Here is a 21,015-nt window from a genome sequence, read left to right as displayed (position 1 = left end):
ATCTTGGAGTGAAGAGGCAAGATATATTTATATTTCGAAATCTCCTATGACTTTTGTTTGGTATGCTGTCATTCCAGATGAGAGGTAAGCAGGCCATGAAGGTCTACATGTAAAAACATACAGATTAATGCTTTATATCAGTGATCAGTGCATGCAGGTCAACTTCCCCATAGTCCACATAGTCAAGCTCATGGCTGCTCTGAACTATGGACTGTACAATAGGATGCAATTAAAAGGACTGAATTAGAGTTTTTGTGTGTGTAACTTTTAATCTACATCAGTTGTCTCAAACTCCCGGCCCGACCTAATGTCAAAATAATAATGTAATTCGGCCCTTGAGGGTATTTTTAATTGTGACAAACAACAACACTGGTTAAAATAGACGATAGATCCAAGTACGGTGACAAATCCCATTTGTACTCTCCTCTACTAGTTGCTAGACATCCAGAGCTTCGATTCAAGCCCAAATTCGCTGCACAAAGTTGTCAGGAAATACTACGCGAGAAACACGAAGATGTGCATTTGTTTGTAATGAAGCGGAAGCGATGCAGGCCATAATATTGCACAAATTGAAGCAGAAAAAGGCCGACACCAAATGTTGAAAAAACGTTCACGTGTGATGAAGTCTTGGGTAGGCTATGTTATTCACATATTCTGATTCTGAAGGAATATCTGCCTTTTATGATCGACTATTGACAGTGATAGTCACGGTGCGTCTGTGAATGGAGGTTCGTCTTTGCGTGTGTACGACGGTGTCCACTAAGCATGCCATGCTTATTTCGACCCTCTGCCCAACATAGCTGGAGGTGGCAGTGGTAATCGTGATGATAGTGTCCGTAATGGACATGGTACAGACAGCAGGGGTAGTAAAAATAAGGCTCTGAAGAACTACAAAGTCACCCACGATAGGAACTGATTTGACCAGGCTACTTTATTGTAGGCCTATAATAACGGTTTGTGGTTATAGGCTAGTAATAGTTTACTATTGTTGGTTTACATCTTAGGCCTACTGTTTTCCTGTTAATTTGTTATATGGGTAATATGACAAAAAAGAAAGTAAACCTGCTCAAATATGTTCAACATCCAGTATTTACTGAAAGGTGCATAATTTGAGGTGCTTGCCATCCAGTGGCAAATTAGATGGGTAAATTTACCACCTTCATAAACTTTTGTTTATACTCAAAGATTTTTATATTTACAGTAGGACTTTATCTCTGACCACTTTCAAACCTTTTGAAATTTTAAAGTCAAAATGCAATGGTGTTTTCTTAACCCTGGCACCTAAAGTTTGCCAGGTTTAAATAAGTTATGAGGAGAAAATATTTTTATTTGGTGTGAAACACACACATACCTGTTTTATGCTTTTTGTTTGTTTTCATAATTTGTATTAATATTTATTTTATCATTATTTTATTTTTAAGCTAAGGTTGCTAGCCCAGGTGTCTAAAAATAGATGAAAAGACTTGCACTTTCTGTTTGCAGTTTTGTGTAGTATTTGGAAAAAAAACCCATTGCATTTTCAGAAATAGCCGTTCTTTTTTTGTATTATTCTTTAACACTGACGTGGCCCTCCAATCAGATGGCGTTGGCAGAAGTGGCCCCCAGCTCATTTGAGTTTGAGACCCCTGATCTACATAGAACTATGGACCTAATGATACCAAATGTCTTAACTGTAGATCCACCTTTGACCATTGTTCCAAGGCTAATTAGTTTGAACTATTTAAGCAATATGACACAAGTGGGAGTGGGGTTGGTAAAGGATATCGCCACGGCTGTAATTCGGCAGTAGGTACAAGGCCGAGTGCCGAAAGCAATTACAGCCGTGGCGATATCCTTTACCAACCCCACTCCCACTCGTGTCATATTGCTTTTATACAACAGTTCCATTCCCAACTAATTTAGTTTAGAGACACCAGAGTATGTTTTAGAGTATGTTTTAGAGTGTCTGCGCCACAAAAAACAGTTCCAGCTAAAGCTGACAGCCTTTAGTTGCCAGGCAATGAACATTTCACATTGTAGCGGAGTGTGGCTAGGCTACTTGTAGACGTTGATTTGCACATCGATATTTAGATTTCGTTCCCTAAGCCAGGCTTGAAAACAGTTAACGGCCCACAAAGTCTGCTTTGTAGTATTTAGTTTGTGCCTGCTTTTCTCGATACTGTCCAGATCATCGGGACTTAAAGAGACACACCTGGAGATAGGCCTAGATGGACTCTGCTGCCTCTTCTCTGTCTCCCTTTCCTCATCATCGGACTCATAAATCAAATCAAATCAAATGTTATGAATGCCGCCGTCTACCATATTGCTTAATTTAATTAGCTAGTTCGTTAATTTCTCTCGCTGACTCTTTTTATAAATTAATGGAATGTTGGTGTAGTTTTAACGGTTACAATGTATCATTCGTGGAGTGATTACTAGCAGTAAAAAGTCTTGAGTGGCGTTGTGCTGGGATATCGCCACTCGTGATGACTCATAGAATGCCTCTCGTCAAAAAATAATAAATTGCTCGACCGGACCTAACTGTTGTATAAAAGAAGATATGGCATGTACACAAATGATCTCAGTTGTTGATCTAATGATATGATTGATACCAAATATGCCTAAGCAGTATGCCTTTACAGGAATTCTGAGAAGACAAAGGTGAGTAGATCTTATTATTATTATTATTTTATTTTAATATGTCTATACCTTATGCTGCTCACTGTATTGATCACTAACTTGCTTGTTGTTGTTTTTCCTGACATACTACCTGTGAGTTTTAAGCTTGAGTGGGTATGGACTGGGTTAGCTGCAAATGAATTGCCATTCTTGGACTGTATGGTGCATCTTATCTAAATCTTAGCTGATGAATTTACTGTACTTTTCTTATTTACTACAGCATGCATATTGTATAATAGCAGAAAGTGGGTAGTTTCATTAAACATTTGACATTTCCAGCATGTCTATGTATGTACCTCCAAATACAAGATTGAGTTTGATTATTATGTATTACTAATGAATATAATTAACAGCACCAGGGAAAATGGGGGGAGAAAGTAGAAAACTAACATGTCAGCACAAGATACATTTTCACATCATCATCTTCAATTTGATGTTTCATTTTTACACACACCAAGACATATTTAGAATAAAGTTACTTTATTTATGTTTGTTTAAAAATCCTATGTTTTAATAATTGTCCCAATATCAACATTTATTGAATGGGGTCCCTCACACAGGGGTCAACCTATCCTGGGGGACCCTTATACGGCACACATTGGGCACGCTTCTGATGGCCTCGCGGCAGCCATCCCACTTCTGACACCATATGTAGGGAAGGGAGAGACCAGTGACCCGACCCAGTCCACCCAATATTAATAATGTCAATAAGGTTTCTTTTTGAGCCTGAAACAGATTGCTTACTGTGAGAAACTACCCAAGAAGTTTGCTCAGCTCCATTTAGCTCTGTTTTTGCAACCCTGTCTTTTGTGCATGTAAACTAGACAATAAGAATATGGATAATTGATCCTTTTGAGGCCGATTATTTAGAAATATACAAGATGGCTGCAATTCCCTCACCGGTGAGTATGGATGTTGTGGAACACCCCCCACCCCAACCACACACACACACACTATAAAGTGCTTTAGGTATCTAGAAAAACACTACATAAATGTAATGTGTTGTTATTGTGAAGTCAATTACACTTACAAGTTAGGACAAGTTTAATAGACGTGTAAAGTAAACAAGCTTAAACTTCTCTTGGTTTAGCAATCTTACTACCTCAGCAGAAATTTCTACAACCTGGGTCAGTTCCCTAGAGTCACACTGCCATCTTCCACCAAAAAGATTGATGGGCAGTTCACAGAAAATGGGTAGGTTCTATGCTGCACTATCACACTATAACACCCAAAGTCATCTAGAAATTGTTTTGTTTTTGAGTCAGCGACAAAGTGCATCTAATACTTGCAGACCCTCTTATTCTTCAGGACATGTACATAAATGTTATGTTAGATAGTCACTCACAACACTCTGAACAAGCTTGTGTAGCCCAAGCAAATTGGTGCAAAGTGAGCATGAGGGCATATGTTTAAGTTAAACAAACTGCTTACACATGACGTTTATTTTTTGTTTCATTATTGATATGATATTGTATTGACATTATTGTTATTATTAGCATGCTTCATTATGCCATTATTGTTATTATTATTATTTTGCTTAATGTTGGCTTACCAACTTTTGTTTGTACTTACTGTTACTGTTTGTACTTACTGTTACTCTTACTGTTTACTGTTAATTGTAACTATTGTAAAGTCCATATTCTGTAAGTTGCTTTAGACAGAAGTGTCTGCTAAATACAATACCCATAACCATAATATACCACAACGCCAAACAATGGTGCCATTGGACGCTGACCTCAAGTCAGCACTTCAGATGCTTTTGTTTTGTCTTTACAGCTACTGGGAGGTGGTAATGGAGTGGAACCAAACATATCTCACAGTAGAAATAGATGGCCAGTCCATCAGTTTCCAGCATCGATTCGTCTTAGATGGTTTCTTCAACTTTTACTGGGAGCCCATCCATAACTTGTACTATGATACAGCAATTCTCATAAAGTTGGAGGACAATATGGTGCCCATGCTGTCCATTAACCCCTGTGCCACTCATCGGTCTATCTTAATGACTCAGCGGGCCATGCTACAAACCTCAGATGGTTTCCGCCATTACAGCACATTATTTGTGTACACTAGCGACCTCATCCCATGGGGTTTTATTTCGATTCGCAATGCCATCCTGCTAGAAGATGGCATCATCTTACACATTTCAGATGGTCTATATTGGAGGTCACACGAGACAAAGGAATTAGAGACACTCTCAGAACTTTTCCTGCACGATGTGCAGGGGATTGCACAGAGGACCACATGTTTGGACAACAACCTGCAAGTAAGGGCTTCCTAAGAAGCGGAGGAGGAGAACTCTGTCTTCATCAAGTAAAGGCTTCTGTACATACAGTAGGTGCCAACATGAGTGTGGCACATTCCTCTTTCGATGTCCGATTACATTAGATTCCATTGTTTCAATTGTTTGGAAATGTGCATGGCAGGTGACAGTGCACTCATGTTGGCACCTATAGACCTCTGGAGTTTGCTTATAAAGAAGTTGCCGTCTTTGTCCATATAAGAACGGGTCCATGTGATTTTTTTTCCTATATGGGAATTTTTTAATAATCATGCATGTCAAACTCTCCTGGTGACAAAGAAGTCTGAAATGCAGATGTTTGCCCTACACACTTTCGTCATCTGACTTGAGTGCTTTTTGTAAACAGTTTCATATTTAAAATACCCTTGTTCATATTTAAAATACCCTTTCCTTACATGGGCAAAGATTGCAGCTTTTTTGAAGGCGAACTGCAGAGGTCGGCCATTTAAAAGTGCAGGTTGTACCTAGGGGTGGGCGATATACCAAAATATACTTTTTTTTTTTGTATCAATTTATTTGGGCTTTTTATGCCTTCAATGATTGACAGGAAGCGAATGGGGGAGAGAGTGACAGGAAGCGAATGGGAGAGAGAGCAGGGGTGGCATCCGGAAAGGACCATGGGGCGGGAATCGAATCCGGGTCGCCGGCGTACGGTGCAGGTGCCCCAGCCAGTTGCGCCACAGCTGGGGCCATACCGAATATACTTGATACATCTCTATTTGCTCTATGTGAGATACAGTAAAGTGTTATATCGCAAACATCAAGTATTTAACTGACATCTTTTTTTTAAGCGGCAACACTTGCTATGGCGTTTCGTGACCCTATCTCCACTTGCCCTCCCTCTCTCCTTCCCTTTCAGTAACAATGTGAAAAAAACTCCAGTCACATACTCACCGACCAATCTAGAACAGACTTCTCAAAAGAGGGTGTGATGTCTAGGTGTGGAACTAGACCAGAATGAATAAACTTTTGATTCAAAACCGGCAAAGCCCCTGTAGCGTAGGCTAGTCCTGTTTGGAAAATAGTGAGCTAGTTTAATAAAAGATGGAAGTGGTTCCGAAAAGAAGAAGCAAGGGATCACCTGGCAGTTTGGATTTCGCCAGGTGGACGTCGAACAAGCGGCGGCCATCTGCAAAGTATGCAACCTGTTGATATGCCACCCACCACAAAACAAAGTAGGCTAAAATGTCCGAATGTCCACCAACACCTAACAAAACGCTGAAACAATCATTCCAAATGCAAATGACATTGCATCGTTCTACAAAGCCATACGACAAAAAAAATCCCAAATATAAGGAACTCACAGCCTCAATAACTAATTATATCTAATTAAGACACTTGATCCAAAATACAAATTTCCTGCAGTTGCTTTATTGGAATAAATAAGAGTTTTTCTGTGGTTTTCCAGGTAATTTCAGTGGAACTGTAATTGAGTTATTGTTAATTTTATCTTAATATTGAATTTATGAAGTCATTTGGAGGAAATTTCAATATATATAGTGTATAGTGAAATACAGTAAAAATATCGCAATATTATTTCTCAGCCATTTTGCCCAGCCCTAGTTCTACCTAACATTGGTGATTTAACTAATTAGCTGATATACCTAGTTGAGCAGTTGTGATAAGTAGAATCAGCTGGTTTACTCTAAGTAGACCCTGTGCAATTTTGGAATGATTTTAGTCCAGATTCAATTTTTGATTCGCCCGAACAGCTCTGGTTCGGGCATAGTTTCTCCACGACGAAACCCTGTTGTGGGTGGGGCTAAGTTCAGCTGGCTTCCAGGCTACGGTTTTAGTGAATGGCTGTAATATGTGGTAGTTGGAGTGGAGTGGAGTATTCAACCTCTGCTGAGAAGCCGTTTGCATTGATATGCTTTTTTGCAAGCTAAAATGTACTCCTTCTTTATACCTTCTTTCCATACAATGTTACTTTGATATAGAAAAAAACAGTCACAATAAAAGTCAACAAAATAACATTCACAAATGGTCAGGGGACATTTACACAGAAATCCCACAATAATTTTCAAGACCCAGCATTACACCTTGCCTGGGTGAACCCAGACAAATTTGACTGCTCTGCAGGTCCGTCTGGCGATCGTCCCAAAGAAGCCGAGTTCCAAATCACCAAAACCCCAGCAACTAACTGCCTTAAATGATGCCAGAAGAGTACAGTTAGCAGCGCTGTTCAACACGACCAATATCTTCGCTGATGATGTCAGTGCTAAATGATATAGACTTATATTTTCTTTGGAATTCAGTAAACACCTGCATTTAAAAACTGTGTCTCAGTAGGTGTACTTCCATCAGAACACTTAAATGCAGTGCACTCTGTGCTTACTCGTTAACGGCGATCGAAAATGACGATTACCGTAAAACTTCAAATAATAGCCGAGTCCCAAATTGACGCCTGTCTCTTTTAAACACCTGGTGTGGCTACAGGTTTGGGTTAAAGGCCGTGCTCCAATAGAGGCCTGGTCTGTTTTTTAGCTTCGGGTTGTATTTAATCGTCTAAAAAAAAAAAGCCCAATTCACACCAAAGATTTGCAATGACACGAAACCGTTGCAGAAAGGAGTTGAAGCGGTGTGAATTAGATGTTGCACATCGTTGCAAGCCATCGCAAAGCATTCACCATGTCTGGTCACAGTTGCAAGGTTTTAGAATGCATCAAGTTGCTGGTTAATAGAATGTTGCAGCTCATCTCGTCGCAAATCTTTGGTGTGATTTGGGCTTAAAGAAGCCCTATGCAAGTCTGGTTATTAGATTTTGGCTCGCATTTTTCACGACATAGCTCCCCCTGCAGCTTCGGTAGCAAGTGACTGCTACGCTAAACCCCCACTAGCTAGCGAGCTAGCCATCAAGAAACCAAGCTAAACACAGAGCTCACAATAAAACGGTCAAGCAAACACATTGTTCAAGAGACTATCAAACCACATTACAAAAACGAAGTTCACCCAAGGGTAGGCTACTTACAATTTCAGCAGCAACAAAGCCAAGTCGGAGTCTGTTTTGCAGTCTTCTTAGAAACTACAATCTGACTACAATTTTGAGGCCTTCCGCCAAGTCACATCCGGATTTCTTCGGTCCGGGACCAGAAAGTTGCATATTCGTTTTTTCCGCGGAGAAGCACTAGGGGGAGACGAAGCACCCACCAAATGACCCAAAAAGTGTTGTAGAACCATCAGAACGACTCTCAACCTGCATAATAAAGGTCATTTTTGCTAAAATTGTTGCATAAGGCTTCTTTAAGCATGGTGCAGTCTGTGCACGTTATGAGATGCCATTAAAAGACTGCGTTGGGGAAAAGCTAGAGTTCCAAATTGTATAACTTTTTTCAATATGAACTATGCCCATATGTCCGACTTCGTCATCGTTCAATTCATCCCTTGTGTTTAAAATTTGCGGATAGGCCGATGGTAGCCTAAGCTTGTTTTTATGCTGGCAACAAAACAAAAGGGTTCGCGAACATTATTCTTTATTCTAAATGCGTACTGCCATGGCAATAACACGAAAGAAGTCAGAAAAGGAATTTACCTTAGGTTAATGATGTAAAGTCAAGTGCGCTTCTGTGTGTGCGAGCGCAGTTTTTATTGATGAGTCGGAGTGGCAAGTACTGCGTAGTTGCAGTGGAATGTAGCTGCCCAGGGCATTATAAAACTTCTCACTCTTAGGCCTACTCATACACGGCGCTGAAATTGCGTATTTAGCTGTCTAAATTCGAATCATATGCTGGGGGAGAAATCGTCGGACATCCATGATTTTGTTATTCAGCACCCCTGGTCAAAAATATGTTCCCGATTTGGGAAAATAAAAGCCTGGGCTATTATTTGGAGTTTTACGGTAGTCTGAACGAGTTATGGTTGAAGGGGGCAGTAAATAGAGCGAAAGCATGATCACAAACTGTTCAACCTCCTTCCCTCTGGTAGACGATACAGGACACTGTTTGCCAAAACCAGCCGTCAAAAAGACAGCTTCTTCCCCCAAGCAGTCACTCTATTGAACACTCACATTGCACTGAACTGCCTAGCACTATATTTATATGTGACCAACAGGGTGCTTTATGCTCACTAAACCAGATAATCTACACCTTACCAATCTGTATGCAGGCTGCCCAATGAAGGAACAGTCTTGGAGCTGATGTTACAAGAAAATATTGAATCTTGAATTTCCCCTTGGGAATAAATAAAGTATCTATCTATCTATCTATAAATAAAGTATCTATCTATCTATCAATCTATCTATCTATCAAATATACTTTTATTGACAAATGGCAAACAGACACACATTAAACAAATAACAAATGCTGGCACCAGGGCAACAAACTATGTTCCGCATAAATTACAGTAAATAAACCTCAATAAATGAGTGGATACACAACAACACATCACACTATATGGAGGTTACACTAGGTTACACTAGATTTCAGGCACCACACTCAAATAGACACTGCAAACAAATCACTGCTTCTATAGGGAATATTGCACACTGCCAAGCCAAGACACTACTAAGCCAAGACAACATGAGAACAAATGCTGACAGACAGACAGATATTACAAAGATAAAACTACGACTGGCTGGCCTCCACTGATGGCACAGCACAAAACAATCGTGACGCAGACAGGTTAGATTCCGTCACATACACAGGGCGCACAAACAATGAAATATAATTTCAAGCACAGGAAAAACAGTGGCTGGCTGAACAGACGAAGGCAATCAAAAGCATCAATACAATGTAATGCTTTGACAGGTTAAATAGTGACGTGAGCTATAGATATTCACTCTAAAATTGAGGCATACCTCACTTTAGATGGAATGCTGCAGTCAGCTGGTTACACTTGAGCTGCAGATGCTCTACTCGCTAACTATGAGCACAATGGCAGGAGGAAAGTCAGATGTCCGATTTTAAAAACAACAATTTGTATTGCTACGAAAACAGCAAAATACGAGCTGTATGCACTCGTTTTAGTTTCAATGTGATTTAAACCAGTGTGGATGGCAAAAAGCTGTATACACTCTCCGATAGCTTCTGTCTGGACAATGACAAACAGGAAAGAGTCAGACCTATAAGTACTAGGATTCGTATCAACCAGGGAAAAGGGAGCTAGTGACTAACATTCTTAAAACCAGTGTGGATGTACTAGTCGCTGTATACGCACTGTCGTAGCGAAGTTTCTGTGCAGCATGCACCATTTGAGATTCGTAGTCACGCGCCCCAGGCTGAGCTACAAAACAGTTGGCCAAGTCAAGCACTAACACATGAATACAAGAGTTAAGCATATAGGAGCTGAACAGTCTAAAATAAACTTACAATCTCCGCTATGCACCACCGACGCACCAACTTTCTGATTCACTGTTTCAAACAGACCGCTCTCTTGTTCTCTAGTCAGCTGGCTGTACCACCTAGTCTAATCAATTAGCACCTGAAAGCAGGGCACCAAGCTGCATTCCCCGTTTCCCCCATCGTACCCGCTACATATATTTAATCTTAAACCTCAGTCTATACTGATATTGCACTATTCCTACCCTTTTTCAACTGTATATTGCATCTTTCCTGTGCCTGTTGAGGTGTCCATGACTTGGCAACCTTGACAGGGACAACAAGGAGGTGGACATCCCCAGCCGCCCATGTCTCCCACTGGTAAGAGGATCTTTATCAAACTTGGTATACTTACTCATTATAAGGGCTTGATGAACTGATTAGGTATTCCTGGTATTGAGGTCAAGGTCACATGAGGTCGAAATATAGTGTTGCCGTGATATCTCTAAACCAGATTGAAGGATCATCATGAAACCGAATACATTTAATAAAGCCTACATGCTAGGGCTGGGCGATATACGGAATATACTCAATATATCACAGTTTGCTGTATGTGAGATACATTAAGGTGTTATATCGCAAATATCGAGTATTTCACCAGCATAATTTTTTTAAGCGGCAACACTTACTTTGCCGTTTCGTGTCCCTATCTCTTTTCCCCTCCCTCAGTAACAACGTGAACAACGCACATCACACACTCACCAACCAACTATTCAGAGGAGGGTGTGACGTCTAGGTGTAGATGCGAAAAGCTATGCTTTTTACAAATATGTTTCTGATGGAAAAATGGTGTTTAATTAATGCAGCAACAGACCACGAATGTTCGCCTCTGTTCAAGGCAAACTGAAACATGTTTCAAATCGATTGCAAACGTTCGCCTATGTTTGCAAACTGACAAACTGTTTTATGCGTTCACTGAACAAAGATTATGGAAATTAAACACCACTTTTCCATGAGAGACATGCTGCTTGTTAACACTTACAACTTTTAACAAATATGCTTGTAAGTAACTTAAAAGGCTGCTTATTAACACTTACAAGCTGCATGTTAACAGTTAGTTAATGTTATTAAAGGATAACAACAGTTAACTAACTGTTAGTAATGAATTGTTAACTGCTTATTATGCACTGTTAATACCTAATAAGCACATGTTATTCTAAAGCGTTACCGAATTTTCTAATCTGTAAGATTATTTTCAATCTCAACAGGTTTAACCTTTCACTCCAAGGCCCTCTTTTAAACCAGGGTAAATTACAACAATTGTATTAGTCCATGAGCCAGAGGTACCCTGGAAATCCAGAGTTCTCGCGAAAGCACAATTTGAATTGTGTCTGCAAGAGAATCTGGCAATGAGTAATGATGCGCGTTACTTTTGCCCCTTGCATTGCGGGGAACCAATCACATCGGTGTATCTGAAATAGGCGGTCCAGAGGCGAGCTAAACAGATGACGACAGCGCTGCAACGTTGGAGGTCAGTAAACATTGTGTGCGTCGAAGTCCGGAATCATTCAGAGTAAACATTGATCTAGTGTTATCCAATTGCGTGCAGTGTGATTTTCAAATGCATGCTTGGTGCCACCCCTCGTATTGGGCCATTACATTGTTTGTGGCCAGACCATTAATCTTTCTAGATTACCAGGGTCTGGATTTTCCAGGCTAAACCAGAGGCCCATTTTGGGTCAATTGGTGCCAACTGAGGGCACCAAACTTTATTCTTATTTTCTGATAGAGATATGTGTCTATAACACAAAAATGCACCATGGACATCTGGAACTACAGCTAAAGCTTAGTAGAGCACTCAATATACAGGTAGCCATACACCCAATTTACCTATACCCAATGTATTATGCATGGGCAGCAAAGTCATGAGGAGGGTGGGAAATGTCAAACCCCATGTTAGTTCACATGTTGAGGGTATAGTATAGTATAGTATATATATAGTTTAGGGGGTTGAATCAGTTTTCCTTAAATAGGACAGCCCAAAATGTATTAGCCATACATCCAATTTACCAATGTGTTATGCATGGGCAGCAAAATAAAAGGGAGGGTGGGGCATGTCAAAATCCATGTTAGAGGATGGGACATGTATCATGTCATGGTAGATCACATCCTGAGGGTGGTGGCTTTCAGAAAATATGGTTTATATCATTGGTTCCCAAAGACTGGGTCGCGACCCACGGGTGGGTCGCAGGAGATTTTATTTGGGTCGCCAGCACAATTTATGTTGTGTAATAGGCCTAGCTTATACCATTTAACCAGGAAAGCTATCAGTTTTCTATTGGGATATAGTTTGTTTACCAAAGTGACGGCCCTAGAATAGCTCTGAAACTGGGAGCGAACGCGTCGCACAGGGGGCAGCGTGCATCTCACTCGCAAAAGGAAACATTTCTGTGGGGCGCCTGCTATGGACCTCGCAGTTGCAAAATGCAAGGGACATGAATCGGCATGAACATTAACGGACAGGTGCTTCCGTTGACCGATTAAAATCTAGTTACCATGCTGTCAACTAAAGCAGACATCCGTATACTGGGCATGGCTATTCAATTTGCGTCATAGGCTGATAGTTTCGATTGTAGATGCACTCTTTAAAGTTAATAGCAGCCTCCTCACATTCCTTATTATTTCGGATTTAAAATGCACACCAATGCATTATATAAGGCTACAATTTAAATGGACATTTTAAAAGCTATTATTTCCTCTTGTTTTCCACCTCGCAAACTCTATTATCGTTTGGCTATTGCGCAAAAGCCTCTTGTTCTGATATTTATTCATTTCACATTCTTACAACAACATAGCTTGTCACAACATCAATACACAGCCTTAGTGTAAGGCCTACACTGTAAGAAGAACGCCTTCAGAAATTATATATATATATATATATAGCCTCGGAAACATAGAGACGTCGAGCTATATCATCACTTAAAGGAGCTTGTTGTGGACAAGTAGGGTGAAGAGTTAAATGGCGATGATGTTATTACATACTCGTTAATCTGACTCCATTTTGATTAATAATTTGTATCACCAATCCATTACCAAGTAACTAGTTTATCAGCTATGGAGGAGAATGGCATGGCACACTACGAGAATTGAAGTTATCCGATTGGTAGGCAAATGAACAATTTAATAGGCATTAAGTCTTAAAGGTAAATGTAACCAATATCACTTCAGTTGAATGTACAAGTAAACTCACATGGTCTACTGTAACAAAGTAGCAAATGGTAATAAAGGAAACTTAACCAATTCACAGAGGTAAACTTGACAAGTTAGAGATAACTGATACACCAGATAAAACAATACAAACCCAGAGATAGAGAGAGGGGGAGAGAGAAAGAGAGAGAGAGAAAGACAAAGGGAGACAGAGAGAGAGGGGAAGAGGGGGAGAGAGAGGGAGATGAAGAGGGAGAGAGAGGAAGAGCCCCAAGATGGGAAAGAAGACAGAAGAGCAGAGCAGAGCAGAGAGAGCCGAGAGGAAGAGAAGAGAAAACTGGAGGACCAGAGCCTCCACTTTTATCATTCACTTGGGCCACCCCCGACTCATCAGAGCCTTTGTTGTCTGAGGTGGATGGGTGTGGCCCAGGTGGATATCATAACTTTATGCTACAGCTTAATTCTTAATCTACAATTATGAACAGATACATTCAATTGTACCAAAACCATAATCAGACTGTTGCCCACATTACAAGTATTAATTCAAGACCAAACATGAATGTATTATTCACAACACATATTTACAGAGCAATACTGTATGATAATGAGGTTGGCCTATCTCACCACAAGACATCAAGTAGGCCCAGGACTGAGTTATCTCTCAGTAGAGGGGCCAGAACAAGGACCAAATGGTCACTTTAGGCATGAGCGGGTGTTGGGGATCTTTGGCCATGGCCAGCTAAGACAATACAGATCAAACGCAGGCATCCACACATGTAAATTGACTGCAAAAGGCATTCTTTAGAAATGCATAAGGTTTGGGCAAAAGACGGGCCTTACACTACAAACAAGCAAACGTTTAACTTGCGGATTCAATGCGGATTCAACTTTCCAAAGAAACCTCCAGAATAGGCTACAATATAACGACTTGAGTTATTTGCTATGTTTCCGTCGGAATTAACGCTGTTATGGATCCATTTGTCTGCAACGCAACGTAGCCTACAACATCTCTCTTTAGATATACAGGAACAGCTTACTGTGTTGAAGAGTGACGATTGCATAGAATGCAAGAATATCCCCAAACTCTCGGATGCACATTAAAACGTTATCTTTTAGGTAACTTTCCACGCTGATGGTGCTCAAAATGCAACACAACTGTGTTCAAAGCAGGATGAGGAAAACCTGAGGTTGTGTGTTTGTACAAAACTGACCGAGAATTTTATAGCTTTGAAAATATTTAACATTGTTTCATGTGTAATTGAGATTGCAGAGTTGTGGGAAACTGAGTCAGTGCATCACCAATCCCTGTAATAGTAGTGGTAGTAGGCCAGACCTAGGCGCTATTATGTATACATATGGCAGTGTAGAATGATTAGGGGGGGCATATAAAAGTTTGAGAACCTGTGGCCTAAAACAATATTGGTGGTTGCATGTTAGATCTGAAGTGAAATTGAAATAAAAAGGAGAACTTCTGGGTAAGTCTCAGGTTTAAAAATAATATATTTAATAATAATATTTATAAAGGACATTTGTAGGAGTTATAAAGTGTCATAATTACAATCTGCATCTATTACATCAATAAAAACCTAAAACAACAACATTGCACTTCAGTAACATAAGCTTATTCACTAATGAAATTGGACTTGACGTGTAGATTGTCAGCCATAACCTTGTATGACAGGGAAGGAATTAGACCTTAACCTTTGATCATTAGTACCTATCAGTTCATCTAAACTTTATAATGAATAACTGTGGTAGGTTTATTTGTGTGACCCCATGCGACCTTGACCTTTCACCCCAAGACTTTGAGTACCCAATCAGTTCATTGAGCCCTTATAGTGAGTAAGTATAGCAGGTTTGATTTGGATCTTTCCACCGGCATGGAAGATATTAGCTTATATCCAGATGCTAGCATAGGATTTTGGGCAGTAATCATTGTACCATGGTCCCTTCGAAATTCTGTATTTTTTCCCTGTAAGGATTGGTGTTGTAGGCATCTAAAATGATTCACTGCGACCATTCACCCTTTTGTGCGTTAATTCACTTAGACTAGATCACAACATAAAATAATAAATATATAATAAATATAACTTTATTAGTGTCCTCTATTGACAGTGACATGGTCATACTGTGTCAAAACATGAACAGTTTATGTTAAAACTTGATTATACATCTGTAAGGTGTATTTTACACTGCTGCTGCTCCAGATTTCTCAACCGCGATTATCAATCGCGAAGTTTCAAAATGTTCCCTCCACTTCCGCTATGTAGCCAAGATGGCGTCTGTTGAGGCTGAAAAGTGTCCACTGTTACACACTCAACTCTTTCATTGAGTGCACCTTCCGGGCTGTCTTTAAATGCAGTTTCAATACATGCTTGTACACAAGTGGCCCTCCTTACATCGTACAAAGCCTGCGCCATACTTGCGATTGTGTGATTAGTTCCTGTGATTTTGGAAATCATTTTCAATGGGAGTGTTCAGACTCGCCATGCTCTAAGATTTGTCTGGTTACCAAGTTACTTTTTTCACATTCAGTTAATATATCCTCACAATCTCCTAGCTGTCCATTCTGTGTATCTACTGGGGGGGGGGGGCAGTGTTCATACACCTTTGTAAATGGGAAACAAACACAGGGATCCATCCACAAATAAACTACTAATTCCAAACAGGTGATGTTAATGCTGGTGTAAAGGGCGATGGGAAGGGCTGTGAGAGGGCAGAACTATAGAATTGTTTAAATATCAACAATCTTTATCCAGTATTGCTAACCCCACCTGTACTTCAAATGTTATTTTACTTTGTCAGAAAGAAAGATACATTTTTATATTTCTGCTTTCTTTACTTTGTTCAGGAAGGAGTGGATTTTGGACATGTCCTGTTTTGGAAATTGGACACTCTGTATTTGGGGGGTAGTCGGATCACATCCCATCGTGCAGGAGGGACTTACTCAAAAAAGCTATTTACAATACCTGCTGTCAACTTTATGACTGTGGCTTTTGGCTCAGACCCAGCTTTGGTTGCTGTAGTCACTATGGACATATACGGCGATCTCCAACTACTTATGTACAATCTGATGACGAAACGGGGAACCATTAGCACCTTTCTAACAAAATTCCCTTACCCTCAAGACATCCCCTCAGGTGTCTTACACATGCGCTTCTTTCAATCAGCCAAGGAGTCGCTGTTGCTGTGGAATGGCACTGCGCTTTGGTACAGTTTCTATGATGACAACCGATGGGGAACACTGAAGTTGCCCAATTTTGGTGACCGCACAGCTGCTTCAGGTAGCTGGATACAGGAAATAGTGCTTGGTGAGTCTCCAGGTTTTGTCTGATTATGGTCTCCTGAATCTGCTGCCGTTATGTGTTTTCATACAATATGTATAAATCAATTTATGGATAAGATAGATACTATATATTTTATGGAGATAATATTAAGTTATTAATATTTTGAACCAGATAAGTAATTCTTTACCAAAGTCAAAAGGTTGTTAATACAGTATATTTATTGATTCACAATAAATATTCGCAGTTAAGACAAAATATTTTTTTGCAGAATAAAAGTCATCCAACCTTTTTAAGGTAATAAACAAACTTTCCTATATCTAGATCAAAAGTGGAACCTTGTGGTAAAGATGGCAAACAACCAGATGTTCTTCTGCAAGTTCGGTGTGTCTAAGCTGATCTCTCTGCCACACTGGGTTCCGTACTATCAAGAAGGCACTCTCTATGTGAACCAGAATAATGAGCACATATATGTGAATTTGGTCTCAAATGGCATAGAGTTACTTCGTTACCCTTTGCAGATGGAGGTTCTAAGCGCCATGAAGGGCGTGACCCTTCACGATTGTCCCTATGTCACATTTGAACACAGCATGAACAAACAGAGCTACTACATGGACAAAGGGCAGGAGGAGGTCTTCTGGGCACAGGTGGTCTATCCTGAAGGGAAAGGCGTGAATGTGAAAGTGCTGAAGAGCAATGTGGGACTGCTGGACTTCCACTTCTCTAATGACTTTGACTTTGTCCACACCATTTTCACAGTTAACGTGGTGAGAGCATAAACGAAACCATTGAAATTATACAAATAGAGGGCTTGAATATATACATTCTTGTATTTGAAATGTATGTAGTTGGCTGTGGAATTAACAAAAGTTGAAATGGGATGAGTAGGTTAATGGACCTTTCCGACCTGTCAATCATGTAATACTAATAATCATATTTTGGCCCATAAACAATTGAAGTTGCTATGCTATTAGTAGTGGCTCTGGTGGTACATAGATATCAGTCACAGATGGGCTATAGGTCAGGGATAACGGCCGCTGAGGTGTCCTGTTATACGGAATTAATGGACGAGGGCGAGGGGCAAAAACTCCCCGACGCGCAGCGGAGGGCCTCCGCCCAAGTCCATTAATTAAAGTTGTACAACTTTAGCATGGACAGTTAGCTTGTTTACAGTTGATTCCATTGTTGGGAAGCCTGCAACCAAAAGATTCTAGAGCGCTGCAACCGTCGTCCTACTATGGTTGTTATAGTTACCATTCATAAGCATTGATATGGAACGGTGTCCTGTTATTCAGAATTAAAGGCCACCCGCCAGCCAATCAGAAAAGAGTATTTCTTCTCTCCGGGTGATAATTATAGATAACAACCTACAGCAGAATAAGTTAAGTCGTTAAGAAGTTTATTTATATAGCGCATTTCATACACAGGTCATTCAATGTGCTTTACATAAACAAAAGCAAACAGTAATAGTAAATAAAAGCATACAAGGGCAATAGTAAAAGAATAGTTTAAAAAGTAAATATCATAATAATAAAGAAAACATAAAAGGTAAAATTATTTAAAAATAAAGAATAATTTAAAAGACGCAAGGTAGAATAATGAAAAGACATATTCAGAATTTGTAACTCAATGCAGTTAGCAGAAGGCATCTGAGAACAGTTTTGCTGCCCTTTTCCTGACCATGGACCGGTACAGGTCCTGGATGGAGGGAAGGTCAGCTCCAATGATCCTCTCTGCAGCCCTAATTGTTCGTAGAAAGTGGTCAGCAGCTCCTTAGGCAGATTAAGGGCTAGTCCACACGTACCAAACCGATCTTTTTTTCCTCTGTCTTCCCTGGAACCGTATCAAGAATATTTGCATCCAAACGGATCCATCTCAACACGACTCAACACGTTACTTCATATCCCAGGCCTATAGGTGGCACTGTTTGTTAAAGAAATTGACCAAAGCTTGCGCGCTGTAGGCTATACAAACAGACAGAGTAGGCTACGACATAAATGGCTAGTGCAAGGAAACCAGAATTGTTTGTGTGGACTGATGGTGAACTGTCAACTGTAAAACTAATAAACTTCATTTTTACGGTTTGTGAAGGGTGCAGTCCCTTCCTTTATTTGGCTAACGCAGGTACAAATAATCTCCTTTAGTTTCCTTGGTTGTAGGATAGTCCGCGATTCACATAAGTTTTGGCTATCACCACAAGTGCATAGGCTACTAAACGCTAGGCCTACCCAAGTTCTAGACTATTCCGTCGCCACATTATAATAATATTGCTATAATACCTTCGTTACAAGTCGATAACAGTCGATACTTTTGCCTGCATCAAATCGCGCATTCACATTTAGTGCGCATCTACCATAGGCTTAACATGAGTTCTTTGTATGCTCATATCTGACTTCACTAGACTATGAATGCATTTATTTATGTTGTAAGACATGTAAAATAAATGAATGACACCGGCACTACGCACAAATTAATTTAAACTTACACCGCACTTCCCTAATAACTTCTGACTAGTTCTCTCGAGTCAATGACAGTAGCTAGAATGCATCAAAAAAACACTGTTCAGTCCACCAGTCATAAGCTATTGGCGCTGCGCAGCACCAGTTGTGATAATTATCCTACTGAGTGTAATCGTAGGTAATGTCATGTATGAAAACTATTGTTAGGCAATAAAAAGTGTCAAGTCCAGGGCAGCTGAGGTGTGGCGATGACATCATCAATACGCAAGTATGCGGTTTCGCCGTCCAAATGAACTCACAAGGGCTAAGGGCCCTGGGACCAGGTTTCAAAAAAGTGCGGTTTCGGGTGGTGCGTTTACAGGATTCGTTTGGACGATCGGCCAAGACGAAGCAAAACCGGTGCGTTTAACCCAAAAAGCGTCTCCGTGTGGACGGGGCCTAAACTTCCTTAGCTGTCTCAGGAAGTATAACCTCTTCTGGGCCTTTTTCTGGATAGCGTCAATGTGGAGAGACCATTTTAGGTCCTGTGAAATGGTTGATCCCAGGAACCTAAAGGAATTCACACTGTGTTGTTGTGAATGGCAAGGGGGGGAGTGGGGGGGGGGACTTCTCCTAAAGTCCACTGTCATCTCCACAGTCTTCTTGGGGTTGAGCTCTAGGTGGTTCTGACTGTACCACTGGACCAGCTGTTCCACCTCCTGCCTATAAGCAGACTCATCACCATCCTGGATCATGGTGGTGTTAACTGCACAGTATACCTTTAAGTTTAACCTTACCACTGCAAAAGCTTGTGGGACCTTAGCAACAGCAACCAAAGGGGCTGAGTTGGAAAGGTGTATTTGGCTGTTGAACTCAAGCATCCACAGCCTTTAGCCAGAATCACAGATTTCAGCCAGTCAACTGTAATCATAATAAGTAATTCCTCAGTCACATATCCTTTTTGTGTTTTCCCCATTTAGACCTTCAAAGTGAAGCAAGCGAAGGACTACACATACAACTATTTGAAACAAATGTGAGTGCATCCTTGCCTTTGATAATTGATAGTTGTAGCATTGAGGTACGGAACTGTTGTAATATTGAAAGTATAGGCTTTGTTTGGATATGTTGCTGATCATATGGTGTTATTTATAAGTATTGAATTTTGTTTACAAAGTCTTATTTTAGGTCTTATTTTTTCCTTTGGTAGAATTAATGGATACCATAACGTCAATTAATTTTCGTACAGACCATGATATTTTAGAGCCCAAGAGGAAAATATGTGTCTCTTCAGAAAATAAACAAACTATCCCTTTTATTTTGAAACTTGTGGTCACGGTTCATCCCTCAGTCATTCACGCCATTCTAAAGTGAAAGTGGGTGTAAGCGCAGACATCTGAAATGTCAGCTGGAAAGATAGGGAAAGATTGAAAATTAAATATTCAAAACTAGTAAATTCAAAGTAAATTCAACGGAAGCCACAATAGCATCACGTCTGCCAATGGCAGACCGAGTCAGGATAACACCGCCCACCCTATATAATCCCGCACCTGACTCGTATCCAACATTGTTGTTCTCTTTCCGTGAACAACGCAAAGCTCAACTGCGCAGCTCACGGCACCAATAGGCTACTACACCAGCTTCTGGGCTGCATCGACTCTTGTTCACAGCGAACCGCGAGGCCCTCGCGCTGAATGTTGAACAGTGCCGGAATTCTGAGGGGACAGTGCTACAAGCTGAGTGCGGTATCACTTCCAAGTTGATTGACTTGTGGTTATCACATTGTCAATAGAAGGTCCAGTTGATTCGCTCACGCGAACAAACTGGATATATCTCCACTTCTACCGAAGTTTCGGCTTACGCGTAAAGGCGAGCTC

General features: G+C 40.5%; 1 protein-coding gene across 1 annotated transcript in view; it reads left to right on the top strand.

Annotated features, from left to right (window-relative positions):
* The first annotated feature begins 1,729 nt into the window (after positions 1 to 1,729).
* The window catches only part of LOC143138254 (cation channel sperm-associated auxiliary subunit epsilon-like), a 31,752-nt gene continuing 12,466 nt past the window's right edge, over positions 1,730 to 21,015 (top strand). The window contains exons 1-7 of the mRNA XM_076298752.1: positions 1,730 to 1,738; positions 3,483 to 3,560; positions 3,749 to 3,852; positions 4,435 to 4,634; positions 16,560 to 16,730; positions 17,028 to 17,470; positions 20,122 to 20,174. Coding sequence (XP_076154867.1) covers positions 1,730 to 1,738; positions 3,483 to 3,560; positions 3,749 to 3,852; positions 4,435 to 4,634; positions 16,560 to 16,730; positions 17,028 to 17,470; positions 20,122 to 20,174 — 1,058 coding nt within the window. The remainder of the gene's footprint in view (positions 1,739 to 3,482; positions 3,561 to 3,748; positions 3,853 to 4,434; positions 4,635 to 16,559; positions 16,731 to 17,027; positions 17,471 to 20,121; positions 20,175 to 21,015) is intronic.

This window comes from Alosa pseudoharengus, unplaced genomic scaffold (genome assembly GCF_046254945.1).
Source record: "Alosa pseudoharengus isolate Yale_2024_CS ecotype anadromous, Long Island Sound unplaced genomic scaffold, YU_APseudo_1.1 YU_APseudo_1.1_scf_21, whole genome shotgun sequence".
NCBI classification, from domain to species: Eukaryota; Metazoa; Chordata; class Actinopteri; order Clupeiformes; family Clupeidae; genus Alosa; species Alosa pseudoharengus.
Note: the sequence above shows the minus strand (reverse complement) of the source record. Positions and strands in the feature narration are given on the sequence as shown.